The sequence below is a fragment of the Astatotilapia calliptera genome, chromosome 3, assembly GCF_964374335.1.
Source record: "Astatotilapia calliptera chromosome 3, fAstCal68.1, whole genome shotgun sequence".
Lineage (NCBI taxonomy): Eukaryota > Metazoa > Chordata > Actinopteri > Cichliformes > Cichlidae > Astatotilapia > Astatotilapia calliptera.
In genome coordinates, this window is record NC_137424.1 from 11,366,144 (window position 1) to 11,386,212 (window position 20,069).

Here is a 20,069-nt window from a genome sequence, read left to right on the forward strand (position 1 = left end):
GCTCCATGCCGCAGCGTTAAATGGTTACCGGTAAGCCCAGGTGAATCAGCAACAGGTGGTGTAATCATCATAACTGTGTGGACCAAGAGCGAGAGGCCATTACAAGCTCCACCCAGGCAGGCAAAACCATAGCAGGAGAGAGCAAAACATAAAACCTGAAAAGCCATCATGAGCCAGCCAGAGAGACACAGAGTTTATACTAGAAGAGAAACCTGCTCATCTTCATCATGTTTGTTTCAATAGAGAAAATCAGAAGTCTCTGTGTGTCAGACCACGGCTCTACACGGACACTTCTAAGCTGCTTCAGAGTGAACTGACCCAGATAATCTGCACACAGCGGCTGTAAAACAGTGAAAGTCATAACTGTCTCTCTGGTGGAAAGCTTTTATTGTGAAGTCAGGAAGTCTGCAGGAAGTGTTGAGTTTGTATTCACTCAGTGTTTAATGAGACAGGCAGACAGGAAGAGCAGCTCATTAGTGTTGATGAAATCAAAGGAACTGTGAGGAACTGCAGTTTGGTCACATCTGGATGTTTTTCACTGACAGTAAATGTTTTAGTGATGAAGAAATGTGTTCACAGAGAGAGGAAGAGGAGTGGTGTTTGTGAGGAGGAGCAGCCGTCCTGCTGTGCTTTGTGTCAGGACGTCCTGAAGGATCCAGTCTCTACCAGCTGTGGACACTGGTTCTGCAGACAGTGCATCTCCTCATACTGGGACCAGTCTGCTCCATCAGGAGACTCCTCCTGTCCCCAGTGTGGAGAAAGATCCAGAAGCAGAGCTGGACTGCAGACAGCCAGTCAGAGCAGCTGTGTACAAAGTAAGACTGAACATCTGTCTGCTGATGGACTCATTTCTGAAAACTGGACTTCTTGTGTTGTTCAGACATTGAAGAGTTTTCTTTCTCTTTAGTCTCATTGTTTTTCTTTCTTTCAGCAGATGTTGGTCTGCAGGAGGTTTTAGATGAACATAAGATCAGTCTGAGGAGGAGATGTGAACGTGTGACTGAAGGAAGTGATGAAACAGGAAGTAGAACCCTCCTCAACAGGATCTACACTGAGCTCTACATCACAAAGGGACAGAGTGAAGAGGTTCATACCCAACATGAGGTGAGGCAGCTGGAGACAGCTTCCAAGGTGGACGCCCTCCATGACGCTCCAATCAGGTGCCAGGACATCTTTAAAGCCTTACCTGACCAACAGAGACCCATCAGAGTGGTTCTGACCAACGGCGTGGCTGGTGTTGGAAAAACCTTCTCAGTGCAGAAGTTCACTCTGGACTGGGCAGAGGGCTTGGAGAACCAACATGTCAGTGTGGTGGTTCTGCTTTCATTCAGGGAGCTGAACCTGATCAGAGATGAGCAGTACAGTCTTCTGGAGCTGCTCCATGTTTTCCATCCAACATTACAGAAGGTCACAGCAGAGAAGCTGGCTGTCTCTCAGCTTTTGTTCATCTTTGACGGCCTGGATGAAAGCAGACTTTCATTGGATTTCACCAACAGGAAGCTGCTGTCTGATGTCACACAGAAGTCATCAGTCAGCCAGCTGCTGACAAACCTCATCCAGGGGAATCTGCTTCCCTCGGCTCTCGTCTGGATAACTTCCCGACCCGCAGCAGCCAATCAGATCCCTCCTACATGTGTTGACAGGCTAACAGAAGTACGAGGTTTCACTGACGCCCAGAAGGAGGAGTACTTCAGGAGGAGATTCAGTGATGAAGAGCTGTCCAGCAGAATCATCTCCCACATGAAGACATCCAGGAGCCTCCACATCATGTGTAGTATCCCGGTCTTCTGCTGGATCACTGCTACAGTTCTGGAGCACATGTTGACTACAGAGCAGAGAGGAGAGCTGCCCAAGACCCTGACTGAAATGTACTCACACTTCCTGCTAGTTCAGACAAAGAGGAAGAAGAACAAGTACCATGAGGGACGTGAGACGAGTCCACAGGAGCTGATGGAGGCTGACAGGGAAGTTCTTCTGAAGCTGGGGAGGCTGGCGTTTGAACATCTGGAGAAAGGAAACATCATGTTCTACCAAGAAGACCTGGAGCAGTGTGGTCTGGATGTGACAGAGGCCTCGGTGTACTCAGGAGTTTGTACAGAGATCTTCAAAAGAGAGTGTGTGATCTTCCAGAAACCAGTCTACTGCTTTGTTCATCTGAGCATTCAGGAGTTTCTGGCTGCAGTCTACATGTTCCACTGTCACACCAACAGGAAGACAAAGGTGCTGAAGATGTTTCTAAAATCAGAATCTTTCACCAAGATGATTTTAAGTCTTTTTGATAACAAAGATCTCCAATCACTTGATGTATTTTTGAGGAGAGTCATGGAGAAATCCCTCCAGAGTAAAAATGGCCTTCTGGACCTGTTTGTTCGCTTCCTTCATGGCCTCTGTCTGGAGTCCAACCAGAGACTCTTAGTAGGTCTGCTGGGTCAGACAGAGATCAGTCCAGGAACCATCCAGAGAGTCATCAACAACCTGAAGAAGATGAACAGTGATGAAATCTCCCCTGACAGAAGCATCAACATCTTCCACTGTCTGATGGAGATGAACGACCTCTCAGTACATCAGGAGATCCAAGAGTTCCTGAAGTCAGAGAACAGATCAGAGAAGGAACTCTCTGAGATCCAGTGCTCAGCTCTGGCCTTCATGCTGCAGATGTCAGAGGAGGTTCTGGATGAGTTGGACCTGCAGAAGTACAAAACATCAGAGCGGGGACGACAGAGACTGATTCCAGCTGTGAGGACCTGCAGAAAGGCTGGGTGAGTCCAGATGTGATCATTAACATCACTGATCAGTGTAGGTTAGTAGTTTAATGTTGAAAATAAAATCAGATTGTAACCACAAAGTGTTTGTGTCCGTACGCTGCAACCTTCCACACCATTCCTTTATTGTACAGACTCAGCAGCAGCTCCATGGATCCCAAATCCAAGAGTGGAGAACAGATTTGAAGTGTGTCACATCCATGCAGTCACAGCTGTTTCCACCATGTTTCCACTGATATTAATCCTGTTCAATGACACGTTTCATATTAGTGAATATGTTCTTTAGGACGTCCACTGACATGTTTAAGTGTCCTGCTGGAAATCACTCAAATCATCCATGAAATCCATGAAAAATCCTTTTAGTGTTTCTAACTTCACCCTCTGTCCTCTCTCTCTCTCCATCCTCCTCACTGCTTCTTTCACTGATAATCACACAAACATCGTATTCAGCTACAAAATAACACAATAATATCATCTGATCATCATTATTATAAGAGCAGGATCCATATTTGATATCAGAGTAACACACTGCTTGGTTATGTGCAGTCATCATCAGTGACTGTGGGTCAAACAGAAGCTCTCTGATTGGTTGCTGACCTTGGTCACCTGTCCACTCTCACCTGTTTGTGTTTGCTCTCTCTTTGCTGTCTCCATCCTCTCTCTCCTTTCTCTCCCTCTCTGTCTTTGTGCGTCACTCAGGTCCAATGGAAACAGTGACATTTACAAACCAATCAAAGACAAACTGATCCATGTCAGGTTATAACAATATTCAAAGTGAATACAGGCTGCTGCTGGACACAGACAGGTAACATCATTTTGACTTGCTGTCACCTGGATCTGGACTCATAAACACTGAAGCCCTGAACAGGAATACAAATCATTTTCTGCCAACTAGCGACACACCAGCAGATAATGGCTTAGAAAGCTCAAACGAGCCAATCATTTCTGTGTTTAATTCCGCTGAAATCAGATCTGATATCAGCAGCTCTGAGTTCATTCATCATTATTGTCCAGTGATGAGATTTCTGCTCCGTTTGGTAACAGTCAGCAGGTTTTTCCTGCGTGTGGACGTGAACAGTCGTACCTGACAGCAGGTAGCAAACAGAGATCATCTTTCCAGCTGGAACTCTTCACTGAGCTGAACTCATTCAAAATGTTCTGGAGTCAAAACAGGAAACAGTCCAAATGTGTGTCTTCACTCTGACTCTGGATCAGATCTCAGTGACAGGCTGTGGACATTATGGAAGCCTAAATGTGACACCATCTTCCTCCTTCATCTGCAGATTAAAGCCAAACAAAGATTCTCATTAAAAGTCTGCAGGTCTGAGAGAGACTCAATCGTTGTGTCATGTCAAACACAGTAAGAGGAGCTGAAGCACAGATGTGAAGAGCAGATTCATCAGATTATGACCTCACTCTGTTTTGTCTTCATATACATTCAGTCTGTGTTTATAATGCAGATTTTCTGCTTTTATAATAACACATTTTATATTTTCTATCATCACAGACTGACTGAGTGTCGACTCTCAGAGTCTCACTGTGAAGTTGTGGCCTCAGCTCTGAAGTCCAACCCCTCCCATCTGACAGAGCTGGACATGAGTAGAAACTACAAGCTGCAGGATTCAGGTGTGAAGCTTCTGTGTGCTGGACTGGAGAGTCCAAACTGTCGACTGGAGACTCTGAGGTGAGTTCACTGACTGCGGCTGTTGTTGTTTTTCTATATTTCAGGTCTTTGATTGATGTTTGAAACTTTCTTTAGTTCCTAAATGTTCAGGATGTGTCTGAAGACAAATGTGAAGAAGTTTGAGTGCTTTCAGAAATGTTGTCTTTCCAAACGACTGAACAACAGTTTTTCCTTTTGGCTCCAAACAGAAGTGACAGACTTGAGCAGGGTTCATTTAAAGGCTGACAGAAGTGGAGTGGTGACGGGGAGATGTTTGACAGGACAGTGTTTCAGCCTCCACAGGTTCATGTTGTGCTCCATCAGTCAGTGAAGATGAAGTCAGTGCTGATGAGGCTGTAGAGTGTGTGAGGGATGTGAATGAGGATGATGAAGATCTGATGATAGCAGATAAAAACAGGCTGCAGAGACTTTGAGCCATACAGGGCACACAGTGTGTGTACAGAACAGCTGAAATCATTATGGAGGCCTCACTGGGATATGGAAGCATCACAGTACAGCTTCAGTGAAGCTTTAAAGTCTCTGATATGAAATGAGAAATGAAGCAGCCAGAGCTTTTTCATGAGTGGAAATCCACTGTGACTGTGAGCTGCTGCTACAGCCTCCAGATTAGCCAGCAGCTCATCCTGCTCAACATTTTCTCACCAACTTTAATGGAAGTGTGATGTTTTCAGCTGGAGTGATGGTCAGGGTGGCCTCCCTCTCCTCTTCTTCTCCTCTTCCTCTTTCATTTGTAAAGCCACTTCTGCTGCTTTCATTCATTTGGAAGTCCTGTAGCTGAGTTTGGGAGAGACTAACAGCCTCGGCAGCAGAGGGGAGAAAGGCTGTAACACCACCACTTTACTCTGTTCTACCTGTCACATCATTTTATCAGGAAACAAATATGCTCATGTTTTTACTATGTTTGTCTTGAAGATGTAAGAAGATCACATGGTGCTTTTTATTATTGTGTTGGTTTGTTTCCTGTCTCTTGGATGGAGCCCAGCTGTGCGTGGCCCCTGGGCCTGTGGTCAGAGTGTGTGCTGGATAATCCGGCCCAGGATGAGGCCAAACTGACATGGGATGAAATGTCTGTCACATAATTGAGCTTAGTGTAGTTTCATTTCTGCACAATTTAAAAACAACCAAAACTTTGTTCTGTCTTTTCTATGTTATACTGTAGACTTTCTTTGATACTGTGTCCAAAAGGAGCAGCTTTTACTTTGAAGGGGAGCCATCTCTGTTTCCTCTTCAGGTTGGATGATGGAAGCAAATGAGTGTGTGATGTTCTTTCAGTGTTGCACTTTGTAGACGCTCCCTGAGCACTGGTCTCACAGCCAGCTGCACATAGAGACCAGTGTTGTTAGTCCAGGTCAGAAGATGACTTGTTGGAATGAAAATGAGCTTGTAGTTTGTCTGCTTTAATAATGTGACTGGAAAAAGGTGTTGGACTTCAAATATGTCCATTTCTTTCACACTTCACCTTTAAAAGTGAAGCCTTGTGGTTCCCGGAAGGAAAAACACGACTTTTTCAAGTCTTTGTCCTGTTTTTATGATAAATGTACGACTTTAATGTGAAACATTCAGAGTTTTTTCTCTTGTTGTGTTTGTTTGAAGCTGCTTCCTGTTGGCTTCAGCTATTTGGAGTTTCCATTTTCTAAACTTCTACATTCTGAACCTTCTTCAGCTCTGAACAGATGATGAAACACTGAATGATTTCAAGCTCACACTTTGTCTAATAAACTTACATCTTTCACTCTTTATACAGATTGAGGGGCTGTGGTTTGTCAAAGATCAGCTGTGATTATCTGGCAGCAGCACTGAAGTCCAACCCCTCCCATCTGAGACAGCTGGACCTGAGTAATGACTCCTGGTCTTCGACCAACAACAAGCTGCAGGATTCAGGAGTGAAGCATCTGTGTGGTTTCCTGGAGAGTCCAGGATGTGGACTTGAAACTCTGAGGTCAGTCAACATGTTTTAGTTGTGCTGAGATGAATATGATGTGAAAGTTGTGCTGACACTAAACTGCAGACATCAGGCTGATATTATACTGATCCACACTGAGGATCTTCATGGTAAAGTCTGTTTTCTTCTTCTCTGGTTTAGTCCATTGACTGCAGCAGAACAATGTTCACATTTCAAACAGTGAGACTCAACGTATGGCCCGCGGCCCACACGCGGCCTGCCCACCTTTCCTGATTCAGAGAGAGGGGACCCTGATTAACTGTGTAGTGTTCTTCCTCACAGTTCTAAGTATCAGACACAACAATGAATAATCCACAGCTGACTGTCTTTAGCAGGTCAAAGGTCACGGCACACAGCAGACAGTGGGAAATATTATAATTCTGATCATTTATCAGCACATATCCATATGTCTAAAAACAAAGCTGACACTGTGAGACTTGATCAGAGGTGTGATCATCACAGCAGAGGCCTTTGTGTCAAAGTCACTGAGGATCAAACAGAAACACATGAAGCAGATTTTCCTGTTCTGGCTTTTTATAGCAGATAACCTTCAAAATATTCTGCAGTCCATCAAAAACTGAAGCAAACCATGAATCAACATGTGAACATGAGCTGATGCTGCTGAAGGGAAGCAAAGTTACAGAGGTTTGATTACAGACACAGCTGAGAGTTTGTAATCTGTCATCATTTTAAAAGGTTTACATTTCTTCAGTATTGAACAGCAGAAATGAGGCTTTGTTTTGGGAGGCCGACAGCAGTGAACACAACAGCAGACTGGTGCGTAATAAGCAGTGAATAATGCAGGAAACAGATTTTTGAAGGTAAACTGTTCTTGAAGTACACTGAGAGAGAGAGAGCTGTGCAGGAAGTAAACGTCAAAGTCAGAGAGAATTCATGACGATGTTCATCAAACGTAAAGCGTAGTTTGGATCTTCTTCTGCTGCTGGTTCAGTCAGTTTTGGTTGGAGACAGATGAAACCTGCAGCTTCAGGATCTGTGAGCTGTCCACTTTCAGCCCCGACGGCGTGTCCGTGTACGTGCCGTCGAGTGAACGATCCACGCTCTGTGTTTCCATCTTTGTGTGTTTAGCTGCTCTCATTTACTGTTTTATCTGTTTGCTTGTTGTTGAAATACTTTTGGGAGCTTTAACCTGAGATTCTGGCAAAATACATTTATATTAAAAATCGATTCAGGATTGAATGAATCAACATCGCTTTATTCAAATTAAAACCATTTAAATAGGAAAATCCATTTTTTTACAGCCGCCTCTAATGCTGGGTAATGTCAGCTGGTCCATGTGCAGCTGGCTGTGAGGCTCAGGGAGCGTCTACAAAGTGCAACACTGAAAGAACATCATCCATAAATATTGAGTAATAACTGGACTCTCATACAGCGGGACTCAAATGCCTTTAAACATCAGCTTATCCTGCTGATCCAAGTCCAACACTGAGTTTGTAAAAACATGTTTGTCAATCATTTTGTTTGGTTTCTGAGGAAAATGATTCCATAACTTGCTGCTAATACACAACATTTCATCATATTTCCTCATAACCCTCTTTTGTCTGACCATTTGATCCCATTTGAATTTGCAATAAAGGATCCACAGAGTTTGGTGACAATAATGACAGTAGATGTTTGTGTGAAAGTGCTGGAAGCAAATGAGTGTGTGATGTTCTTTCAGTGTTGCACTTTGTAGATGCTCCCTGAGCACTGGTCTCACAGCCAGCTGCACATAGAGACCAGTGTTGTTAGTCCAGGTCAGAAGATGACTTGTTGGAATGAAAATGAGCTTGTAGTTTGTCTGCTTTAATAATGTGACTGGAAAAAGGTGTTGGACTTCAAATATGTCCATTTCTTTCACACTTCACCTTTAAAAGTGAAGCCTTGTGGTTCCTGGAAGGAAAAACACAACTTTTTCAAGTCTTTGTCCTGTTTTTATGATAAATGTACGACTTTAATGTGAAACATTCAGAGTTTTCTCTCTTGTTGTGTTTGTTTGAAGCTGCTTCCTGTTGGCTTCAGCTGTTTGGAGTTTCCATTTTCTAAACTTCTACATTCTGAACCTTCTTCAGCTCTGAACAGATGATGAAACACTGAATGATTTCAAGCTCACACTTTGTCTAATAAACTTACATCTTTCATTCTTTATACAGATTGAGGCGCTGTTATTTGTCAGAGATCAGCTGTGATTATCTGGCAGCAGCACTGAAGTCCAACCCCTCCCATCTGAGACAGCTGGACCTGAGCAGGAACAACAAGCTGCAGGATTCAGGAGTGAAGCATCTGTGTGGTTTCCTGGAGAGTCCAGGATGTGGACTTGAAACTCTGAGGTCAGTCAGCATTTTTTAGTTGTGCTGAGATGAATATGATGTGAAAGTTGTGCTGACACTAAACTGCAGACATCAGGCTGATATTATACTGATCCACACTGAGGATCTTCATGGTAAAGTCTGTTTTCTTCTTCTCTGGTTTAGTCCATTGACTGCAGCAGAACAATGTTCACATTTCAAACCTTCAAAGAAGAAGAAAAATCCTCCACTGGATAATTCACTGTGAAACTCTCCAACTCTTCATTCCACCTTAAAGTCTGTCTGACACTGAAATCCAAAGCAAAATGTGCGTTTGCTTTACAGACAGCAGTCCAACACAAACATACACACATCATCCAAAACACAGTCCCACATCCAAATCTCCTCCACTGCCAGCATGAATGATGGGAAAGAGAAGGAGGAACACTCTGACATTCAGGGTTAGAATGAGTTTCATGAAGCAGACTGTGAAGATCAAAGCTGCATTAGAAAGCTTACATGAATGAATGAGTGGACAGAAGTGGACAGAGATCATCTGAAGCACTTCAAAGGCTTTAAATCAGCACATTTCTCTTTATTCTTTATCAACTCTGTTAGTTTCTCTCAGTTTTCTGTGGAATGAAGCTAACAGCAGGCTAATAAGATGCTGACCAATAGGTTTCTATTAAAGGTTGTAATTTGTATATGAAAAAGTGCTTTGGCTCAGCAGGGATCAGCTTACAGGTAGAATACAGCTGCTGGATGGGATTAGCATGTCATAGCTATCTACCAAACTGCTAACTGGGGGATTTCAGGCAATCTATGGATCATTTTTGCTAACTGTTTATTCATCTTAGGCTCACAGGGCTGCAGCCTGTGCCCTAGCTGTCATAGGGCAAGAGGCGTGGTCCACCTGCACAGGTGAGCAGTCCATCACAGGGCCAACAGAGAGAGACAGAGAAGTACTCTCTCACATCCACACCTACAGCCAATTTAGAAGCACCAATGAACCTAAGCAGCATTTCATTGGACTGTGGGAGAACATCCAACCTCCACAGAAAGGCCAACAAGCTTCAACCTACAACCTTCTTGCTTTAAGGCACTAGTGCGAACCACTTTTCCCCATTTCAGCCCAAATCCTGCATCTTCCTGTTTCTGACTCCAGGCCAGCTCCACTAACACTTTCTCATCAGACACTGCCACCTAGTGGAGGAAGTCTTAGTTCCATTTGAAGCTTCAGATGACAGTTAGTTCCTTTACAAAGAGGTGGAGGTGGTGGGGCCACAGCACCATCATCACTGAGTGCTAGGGATAGGTATCATTTAGGTTTTATCCGATACCAGTGCAAACCCGGTACATTTCAGACGTTGCCGGTGCTTAAATGGTGCTCGAACCGGTGCTGAATGAATGGAGAACACAAACTTTGTCCAAAAACCTCTCGTGTTTAGCTGTTTTCCACTTTTTCTTTGGTCATTTTAGCCTTTTTTGCCAGGGTGAAGGGAGTATCTGCCATCAAACATGAAGACAGTGTTACGAAATCAGTTTTACCCCGGTTCTTTTATTCGTCGAAACTTCCAGAGACTGCACCGGAACCCAGTAGTTATATCACAAAACCTTTATTCATCTTTATTCATCTTCATTTAAGCATGCACTTCTAGAAGGGAAGACGAGGCCGGTGTGTCCCTTTGCAAATCTTCACCTCTTTGTCTGTGAAACACAGTTTTGTAGGGGCGACCCCATCATAAAACCCCCCACGGTGTGCTCCAAACTCTGTCTGTGTCTATGTGCACGAGCACGTGAATGCCTACACGTGCGCGTTCTTGCGTGTCTATGTGAGTGCTTGTGTGTGACTGTGTACGCATACCTGTGTGTATGTGTGTGCACATGAGTGAGTGTGCGTGTGGGTGTGTATGTGTGTGCACATGAGTGAGTGTGCGTGTGGATGTGTGTGCGTGACAGTTAAAACACTATGGGTGTAGGTGACTCCCTAGGTCATAAAACCCATCTCCCTTCCAGACCACAGTTACAAATGTTGAGACCCCCAACCTAAACATCCTCTGGGGAATTTCCACTCAGCATTAACTCCTCTCTGTTTTACTTTCACAGTTCAAGTGGGGGAGGGGTCTCCTACAATCTACTCCTAAGTTCACCACACAGTGAGGCCTTTATTATATGGAGGGCAGTGTCAGTATCTCTACAATAGTTCTACATTCTATGTTAACACATTTCTAAACTCTAAAATAAGCTAAACATTCCTACAACAGCCGCATGTAACTACGACGGTGTTTGCTAGTTCACATTACATGCATTAATGTTATAACGTGGTTAGCCTACTCAACGTAAATTGCACACGTACAACATTAAGCTACTCACCCAGAGAAGAACGGCTGCTGCTGCCATCATCATCCGTCATCATTTCTGCTACACTGGAAGGGGTTAGGGGCCAGGACTATCCTCTTCAGGTTCTTGGGGGATGTTGCTAACTCCGGGTCTGATAACAGGCACCACACCCACAGTATCACCTTAAAGCACAGGCTGCTGAGTTTGCATCTTTTGCTGTGAAGTACAGCCAGACCTTTGACCGCTTCGCCTTGGGCGTTTTTAATTTGTAGCTCTGCTCTAAAAGAAAGTACGTACCTGCCCTGCCTACTATGCTTGCAAAGGTAAAATGATTGGCTAGAATCCAAAGTGTATGACATCTCAGGAAAAAAAAGCACCAAAATGTGTGTTGCTTTTCGGTCTGGTTACTACCATTTATGTCTGAACTGGTGCCATAATGGCACCGGATAACGGTGCCCATCCCTACTGAGTGCCATGGGACACTTAACCTTTGCTTCCATATGCTGGGAACTTCGTGTTGTTCCAAGGAGGACTGGAAAATGTGTGAAAATCTCCCAGTCAGTTCCTCACAGCACACTTCAATCATTTCCCTCCCACAGCATCAGGACCAGGGCTTTTTCTCTCTTTGGTCCCACTAAGAGATTTCCACACAAACACCTCATCAGTGGGACTCTCAGAGCTACCAGCCCTTTGCTACAATCACAAAGCTCTTCATTGAAATCAATGATATCAAAGCTGGAATCAAATGAGTCCAAGTCTTCTGCTGATTCAGCATCACATTCATCTTTGCTCTTTGTTCTGCATCCCCACCATGGACTTCATTCCTTTCCAAGCCAGCCTTGAGTGTCCTTTATTCAGCTCATCCTCTGCTTTACTTTTACACCTGATTTTAGCTGCTTTATCTCTCTTTCAACAAGTTTCTGTGCCTCAATCTTTTTCTTCTCTCCCTCATAACAAGACAGCTTCTTCTGCCTGAGAACATGTTGGAGTGATTTACTAATCCAGGGCTGCTTATTGGGGAAAATACTTCCTGTTTCCAAAGTAATCCCCATTTTTCCCAGAAAGAAATGTAAGTAGAAATCGATGATCTAAGTGAGAACATGAGCCTTTAAAAAGTCCCAGTGGGTGCAGTCAAAGCAGTCCCTCAGTCCCAGTATAGAGTCTTTGGTCCAGACTGGAACAACTGTGTGCCCAGTTTGAGCTCTCTTCAGTCCTGTGACCTGACAGACCCAGAGGGGCCATCACATCACATTTAGAAGCTCCCCTAATGGAGCCACAACACATGTCCAACACTTAGTCTGTCTTGTTGGACCAACTGGAAGAAATGATTCAAGGACTTAGTTTATATATATATATATATATATATATATATATATATATATTCAAATCTCCAAAATCCAACTGGCTGCATCAGGACATATAGTCTGAAACTCTGCACAGTTTCCTGTTTGAAGCTGCTTCCTGTTGGCTTCAACTGTTTGGAGTTTCCATTTTCTAAACTTCTACATTCTGAACCTTCTTCAGCTCTGAACAGATGATGAAACACTGAATGATTTCAAGCTCACACTTTGTCTAATAAACTTACATCTTTCATTCTTTATACAGATTGTGTTTCTGTGATTTGTCAAAGATCAGCTGTGATTATCTGGCAGCAGCACTGAAGTCCAACCCCTCCCATCTGAGAGAGCTGATCCTGTACGGAAACAACCTGAAGGATCCAGATGTGAAGCAGCTGTCTGATCTTCAGCAGAGTCCAGACTACAGACTGGAGACTCTGAGGTCAGTAGAGTGATGGAGTGAGTGGGTGGTGCTGTCAGCAGTATTGTACTAAACACAGTCAGTATGAAACAAAGATCCAGTGTTTCCTGTAAAGCTGCAGCTTCTCAGTGAAGCTGTGAGAGGAGAATGGTGACAGGCTTCAGGATTGGACACAAACACTTCCTTTTTCTGACCTTTATGGTCACCATGGTAACGTCTGATACGCTCTGATCAAACACTGTCAACAGCCAATCAGCTCTCTGAACAAAACAGCACGCAGACCAATGACTGCATTCATTTCCAAGTTTAAAGCAGTGAAGAACACAGTCTGTAGGTGAGGAAGAATTTAGTGAGAGCAGATGTTTGGATGGAATTCCTCCAGTTAACAGCTGGAACCGTCCATCTGGATTGTTGGGCTTGTTGTTGGGGTTCCTACAGAGCTCAGAGTGGACACACCAAGGTTCTTCTAATGAATGAAAGTCCAAACTCAAACTAGGAGGGAAAAACATTTTCATCAACTTCAATAAAAATCCAAAGATTAGAAAAAGTGAAGCAACAATGAGTCCTAGTACAGTCCCAGCACTGAAGTCCCTGCTGCTCTTTATACTGGATGTGCTGCATCACTGACTGACAGCTGATGAAGAGCCTCTGGAAACACTCGTTTATCTCCTCTGCTCTTCCTTCTCTCTGCACGTGGAGCTGATGATGGTAAACAGGACGGTGTGTGTGCTGAGAGAGGAGGAGCTGTGTCCTGATGATCCAGAGAGGTTGAAGCAGCAGCAGCTTGTGTGTAGAGACGCTCTGACTGGGCCATGTTACTGGGAGGTGGAGAGGAGAGCTTCATCCAGCAGTGACTGACAGAGGAATGAGAAGAAGTGCAGATGACTGTCAGTGCTGCAGAGTGAACTGCTCTGAGAACAGCTCCACTGTCAGACACAATGTAGAGTCCAGCATCATCCCTGTGTGTCCCTCTGGATCTGACAGAGGATCATCAGTGTATCTGGACTGCTCTGCTGCTGCTCTGTCCTTCTACAGTCTCTGCACAGTCTCTGTCTGACTCTGGCTTCAGACCCTCCTGGATCAAACTCACCTGGAAAGACTTTCAAACATCACTCAATAGATTTGAATACAGAATATATTTGATATATACTGTAGATGTACTGTAGAGTTGCAGTTTGTCACTTGTAAATACAGTCTGTGAGCAGCTGTGAGCTGAAAGATCTTTCTAGAAACACGAAATGTTTTCACTCTTCTGTTGCTTTTTCATATATTTCCACAACATTAATATTGATCCCACCTGTCTCACCTGTTTCATGCTTTTATACATAATAACAGGACACGTGTGATCTGAGCGCTGCTGTGGTTGCTGTGCTGCACGTCTTCATTTAGATAACAGAGACATCTAGTGGTTCAGAGGGAGAACTGCAGGAGGTGGAGCTGTGTTTTAGCATGGAAAACTTTTTATCTTTTAGGCGCAGATACAAATATGACAAGTATCAGTGTGAGATACAAAAGGTCACATCAGTCAGCAGAGGGAACAGTGATCACACAGCAATGTAAGAATAGAAACATAACAGTGAATCTGGACATGTATACAGATGGAAGCAAACAAACAGGATGTAACACTACATTAAAGCCACAAATGGGAAGAAAACAAAGCCAAAGGAAAATAAATTTGATCTCAGGAATCCAAATCAGATGCTTTAGAGCAGGGGTCGGCAACCCTGGGCACGCGTGTCACAGCTGCCACGTGAAGGGTTAACTCATGGCACGACCATAGCTGGACTGGCCATCGGGCATACTGATGGTGATGTTTCGTTTTTATGGGCCGATGATGTTTTTTTATGATTATTATTGTTTTTGTAACGGTATAAACGATGGAAGGTGGTGGATTGACCGGATGCTGGTCGATGTGTAAAAAAAACTCAGTTGTTTGATGGTGGCTATCAGGGGCGATTCTAGGATCAGAGCTTTGGGGGTGCTGAGCACCCAGAGAGCTGCCCATGCAGGCAAGGTAAACTTTAGTTGTCACGATGAGATGTCTTACCTGTCTCTTTCAGTCCCTGCATCCTTAAATGTGTCCAGTTGTCCCAAGTTCCCTCTGTTCCTCCCTGTCCTCATGGTCTGTTGTCTTCATCCCCGTTATCAGTCATCATAATTTTACCCTCTCTGTGCAAGTCTGCAAATTTCTTTATTAAATCATAAGATTCTTAAATCCATCAAGTCTCTCTGTGCCTGGGTCCTCGTCACAAAACATGACATCACTGTTTTGTACATTTTAACACAATTTAATCCCCACATTTGTGAAAGAAAAGCAAAACACTTTTTTGAAAAGTCTGTAACAAAACCATCAAATCTGATGAAGGTTATTTAAATGCTGCTAAAGTCGCCTACTGCCAAAGAAGAATGGATTGGAATGTAAAACAAAAAATACATATCCAAACCTTAATTATTGCAGAAGAATAATGAATGTTGCTCATAGTGAGTAAAAAGTAAACTGAGTGCATTTTCTGGACAGAAATTCACTTTTAAAGTGTTTGTATAACATAATACAGATACATAAAAATACACTCCAAAAGTGGAAGAGTCCTTGAAAAGTACAAAATATTATTAAAAAAATAAAAAAATTGAGACACCTTGGCCTATGGTACAATGTATACAATGTATTAGAGATGGACCGACCCAATATTACGTATCGGTCCGATACTGACCTAAATTAATGGATCGGATATCGGAGAGAAATAAAAAATGTAATCTGATCCATTAAATATCAAAAAAGCACCTCAGCAAACTTGCGACATGGTCTAACTTGGCTCATAACCATAGCACGTCGGAGCAGTGTGCATCACGTGGTAGAGCGGCTGTGGCGTGCAAGACCTGTCAGCGGTCTGGTTGAGTATTTGTAGCCTCGCTACCAAATCGGCATTTCATCTCCAAGAAAGTTATACCAGAGAGAAGTAAAGCAAGTGTGTAAGTTCATCTCTGAATGTTTATATAGCATTCCAGCGTTAAGCTTAACAACCGATATATGGAGCGACTGCCTCTTCTCCCTCCCTCTCCTGCTGCTACTTCAATCGTGAAACTGATCACTGATCAGCTGATCGGCTTTTCTGTCGCGAGTCCGTCTCTCTTGTTTGTTTATCGCCCACTTTGTGCCAGAAAGAGGAAACCAGTGGCTGAACAACATCAGCACGTTTAACCTTGATAATCTGTTAGAATTTATTTAATATTACTTTCTACACCAGGATCCTTTTCTACGTAGCTGACAGCTGGTAACTGTCTAGCAAAGTTTAGCCAGGGGGGCCGATAGGGCATGAACAGGGAAAAGGGGGCACAAAGACATACTTTTCTTTCTTATTCTCATTTAAAATATCTAGCTTTTAAAGTTTTAATCTGATGTAAAATGTATAGAAGTCCATTACTGTATATAGTAACTAAGTCTAATATACCCTAGTAAGCTATAGTACTTTTTCCTTTGGGAAGGTACCATCTGTGCAGTCTGCAATTTTGTTGAAGAAAGATGTTGAATATATTTAATATTTCTTGAAAAATAATTGATTTCTGTGCATTCATTCAGACACTTCAAAAGCTTCAGGAGCAACAGCACCACGTAAATACTCGGATACATCCGGATACTCGAGACAGAATTCACAATGTGTTTTTGGGACTTTCAGGTGTTTGGACCAATGTTTTCTTTTCTGATCAAACCAGAAAGCTTTAATGAGCAGCTGGGTTTGTGTCGCATTAACTGGCTGGACACAGAGGACATCGAAATGCAGCTGATTGAACTGAAAAGCTCGACTCTGTGGGGGTCAAAGTTTGTAGGACAACGAACGCAGCTGGAATCCACAGCTGTGCGTGTTCATGGAGCTGCATTTCCACCTGCTGGACATCACTACCTGACAGGTTTAACTGTCTTCAGAACATTGCAGAGGCCTTATTGACAGTATTCGGCTCTACATATCTGTGTGAGCAGATTTTCTCTCACATGAAGAGAGTCCTCAGGTCTGAATGCTGGACACTCGGAGACCTGTGTCTCTGAGTGGGAGACCAGAGATCACATTAACATGTGTGTCTCTGTATTAACAAACATGACATATTGGCCCAGTTTATTTTTCTTATCATTGTTGTGAGGAGACCATAAATAGCATTTGTATTTTCTGCTGTACAGTTCATTTGCTGTTATGGATAAAAAGTCTTTTTTTGTTTCAAAATAGCTGATAACTATTCGCTGATAGCTGCAAACATCTGCGCACAAATATAATCCTATAAAGTGGTTCTATATAGTGTGTCATTTATTGCTAATGCAATCATATGGCACATTGACTTCTGAGGAAATGTTAGATGCACTCATCATCAGAAAGGTTGCCGACCTAAACCAGGGGGTTTAGAGCATCATAGAGTTTTTGTGGTTTGTTTTCTTTAAGTCATTTCACAGATTTTCTCTATAATTTCAATTCCTTGAATAAAACAACAAACTTAGGGGATGATTTTGTAATCCGACTTTATGTATGAAAGATTTGACTAAACATAAAACAATCTTCCAACTCAGTCGTCATTCTTATCTTGTGAAATCAAACCAAATGTTCTGTTGTCTCTAAATCAGGGATTGATGAAATCTTTGGTTGCATCCATTTATGAACATGTTCTCATTCATATTAAATCGTAGTCTAAGTCCTTCTTTAGAGGGATAAATGTCATTCATTATCTTCAAATGTGTTTCTGTTGTTTTGGGGGGAAGTTTGAAGTCCATTGTTCAAAGTCTGTTAATGAAACTTTATGAAGTTTATGTAGGATGTTTTTCCTATTTTGTATTTGTTTGAATTATGATGTATTTCTGACTCTTTCTGCCATGATGCCAGGTCTCTCTTGAAAACAACATTTTTAATCTCAATTAAATTTTCACCTGGAGAAATAAAGATGATAATAATAATTTTGTCTTCAGGGAATCATTTCTCTGTAAAACAGCTTCTTCTGAAACTCTTGTTACATTTCTTGTTTATTGTTTGCTGGTTTTAGAAAAATGTCATCGTCTCTGTGTGAACTTAAACTCTACATGTGGTGTCAGCTATAAACGAGCTCTAGAGTCTAATAACGATGCTTTTATTATTGTCTGGTATCCAACCTAACCCTGGGCCTCTGGCTGAATGTGAAACACCAGCAGATGTTAAAAACTGTCTGGGTTACACGTGCATCACGTCGTGTGCTTCCTAACATGAGTGATCACTGCATAGTTGGTGCTGTGAGAAACACTAAAATCTCACGCTCCGAGCCCGCATCAGTTTGAACTGGGGTCGTATTAAACAGGCTGACAATGTCAGTTTGGGAACATTTACAGGAGAGTTGTGTCTACTTTGTGGACAGACACGCCCCTTTTTGCCAGGTCAGGGTGAAAGGTCGGGACAGGCCTGGTTTGGTTCAGTACCGGCCGATCTCCTACATGAGAGAAACCAGGCCTGGGCAGGAAGTCTGGCTCTGATGCTGATTGGCTACGTTTTCATTAGCTGTGTAATGGGATTACTGCCTCCATCATCAAGATCCAATGTAACTATTTTTTACTTTAACGACTGACAGTCCAAACGACCGTAGGAGGTTTTGGCAAACTATAAAGTGTCTCTGCCAGCTGTGACTCCTCAGAGCTTCCTCCTCACTTAAATATCGACTCCACTCCTGTGTCACACAAAACTGAAATGTTGCTTTAACAAACACTTTGTTGCTTCTTGTTCTTTGTTCAGCACAGTATCTGATGGTAAACCTCTTGCACACAACTCTGCTCGTAGTTCCTGGTTACTGATACCTTTTCCTTCACACCTGTCACAGTAGAATCAGAATCAGAATACTTTATTAATCCCGAGGGAAATTAGGGGTTACAGCAGGCAGCACGCTAATGGCGCATGCGCACTCACAAAGGAACCTTCTGACCAACTTTACACAAACATCACATTGGGCAGACATGTCAGAAGGTAGGCTGATAGGAAAAAACAACGAAAATACACTACATGAGGTAAGAGGAGGAGAAAAAAAACTCCACTCAGACTGAGCTCCTAGTGGAAGAAAAGTGTGATAACAGAAAAAACACCTCAGCACAAAAGCACATGACTATCAATATACCATAGAAACACAAGACAAGCAACAGGGGCGGGTAAAGGGTAAGAGAGAGCCGGTGTAGACAGCGCATCCGGTCCTGCAGCATCTGTGCTGGTCCAGTTGACTGCTATCTTCCCCGGTAGGGCACAAGCATCGAAGGCGTTGGAAAGGGAGGGGGGATGAGTGAGTGCTTATCAGTGTAAGTGTGTGTGTGTGCGTGTCCATAGTTTAGCTGAGACAGTGTCCTTCGGCCTATCAGGCTAAGTAAACAGTCCTCCAGCCAATCCAGGTGTCCTTGCATGGGACGGGAAGAATAGCCGTAACACAGTCGTTATCAGGGAGTGATTGTTCGGCTCCAGCCTTGGGCCTGCAGCTGGCACCGTTATGGGGGTCCGCAATCTCAATGTTGATTTGTAAATTTCCATGCGAGCAGCCCAGGAGAATTTTCAGGCTGCTCTTTAACACTCCGATGCTGGTCTCTCGATCTCCTGTTGGAGAGCCGCGAGCCTCCCCATGATGGTATCAAACTTCTGTTCCATGGTGTTGTCATTCTTTTGATTCTGAGACCTCACAGCTGCAGTGATCCGTTCCGTGATGTCGTCCAACTGTCACTCAAGGGTCTTATTTTGAGCAGGCCTCTCTCTGATGTATCCCCTCATACGCTCAATGTTGTTGCTTTGAGCCTTCACAGCAGCTGTAAGCATCTCCAAGGTGTTGACCATATTACGTTCGTTGTGAGAGGTCGCGCCTCGTCCCATCGCTTCAATTCCAGCGGGCAGCCTTGGGGGGGTTTGAACAGCCGGTTCCGCTCTCTTATTTCTCCGATAAACCAGGGCCAAGCCAACTCCGATCAGCACAAACCCTGTTATCATGGTTCCGAATAGATAGATATCTTCAGCGTCCTCGATCGACAGTCCCGCCAGACACATGACCCTCCAGTTCTGCCACCCGTCCATCGTGTATCCGGCAGGGAAAGTCCCTCCAGGGCACTCAGGCTCTCCCGAGCCCAGACTTCTCGTTGAGAAAAGGGTGTCAATAGCATTTAGAGACCAGTTGATCAAATCCATAATTCTCTTTTAGGTTTTAGAGAACAACCGTGTGAGTCTATTCCAGGGAAAGTAATCCACACAAGACAAGACAAGGACATAGAGGCTAAGCAGGGAAGATAAGAGTGAGGAGGAGAGGAGAAAAGTGCGACCGCCTTCGCT

General features: G+C 43.5%; 2 protein-coding genes across 2 annotated transcripts in view; both read left to right on the forward strand.

Moving 5' to 3' along the window:
- Window positions 1-20,069, forward strand: part of LOC113011589 (NACHT, LRR and PYD domains-containing protein 12-like) — a 534,299-nt gene that overhangs the window by 338,928 nt on the left and 175,302 nt on the right. The window contains exons 9-11 of the mRNA XM_080298057.1: window positions 6,191-6,385; window positions 8,542-8,718; window positions 12,622-12,795. Of these exons, the coding sequence (XP_080154183.1) occupies window positions 6,191-6,385; window positions 8,542-8,718; window positions 12,622-12,795 (546 nt within the window). The remainder of the gene's footprint in view (window positions 1-6,190; window positions 6,386-8,541; window positions 8,719-12,621; window positions 12,796-20,069) is intronic.
- Window positions 421-4,450, forward strand: LOC145425152 (protein NLRC3-like). The gene is made up of 3 exons (XM_080298113.1): window positions 421-815; window positions 932-2,759; window positions 4,270-4,450. The coding sequence occupies exons 1-3, from the start codon at window positions 560-562 to the stop codon at window positions 4,448-4,450; spliced, it is 2,265 nt and encodes a 754-aa protein (XP_080154239.1). The 5' UTR covers window positions 421-559.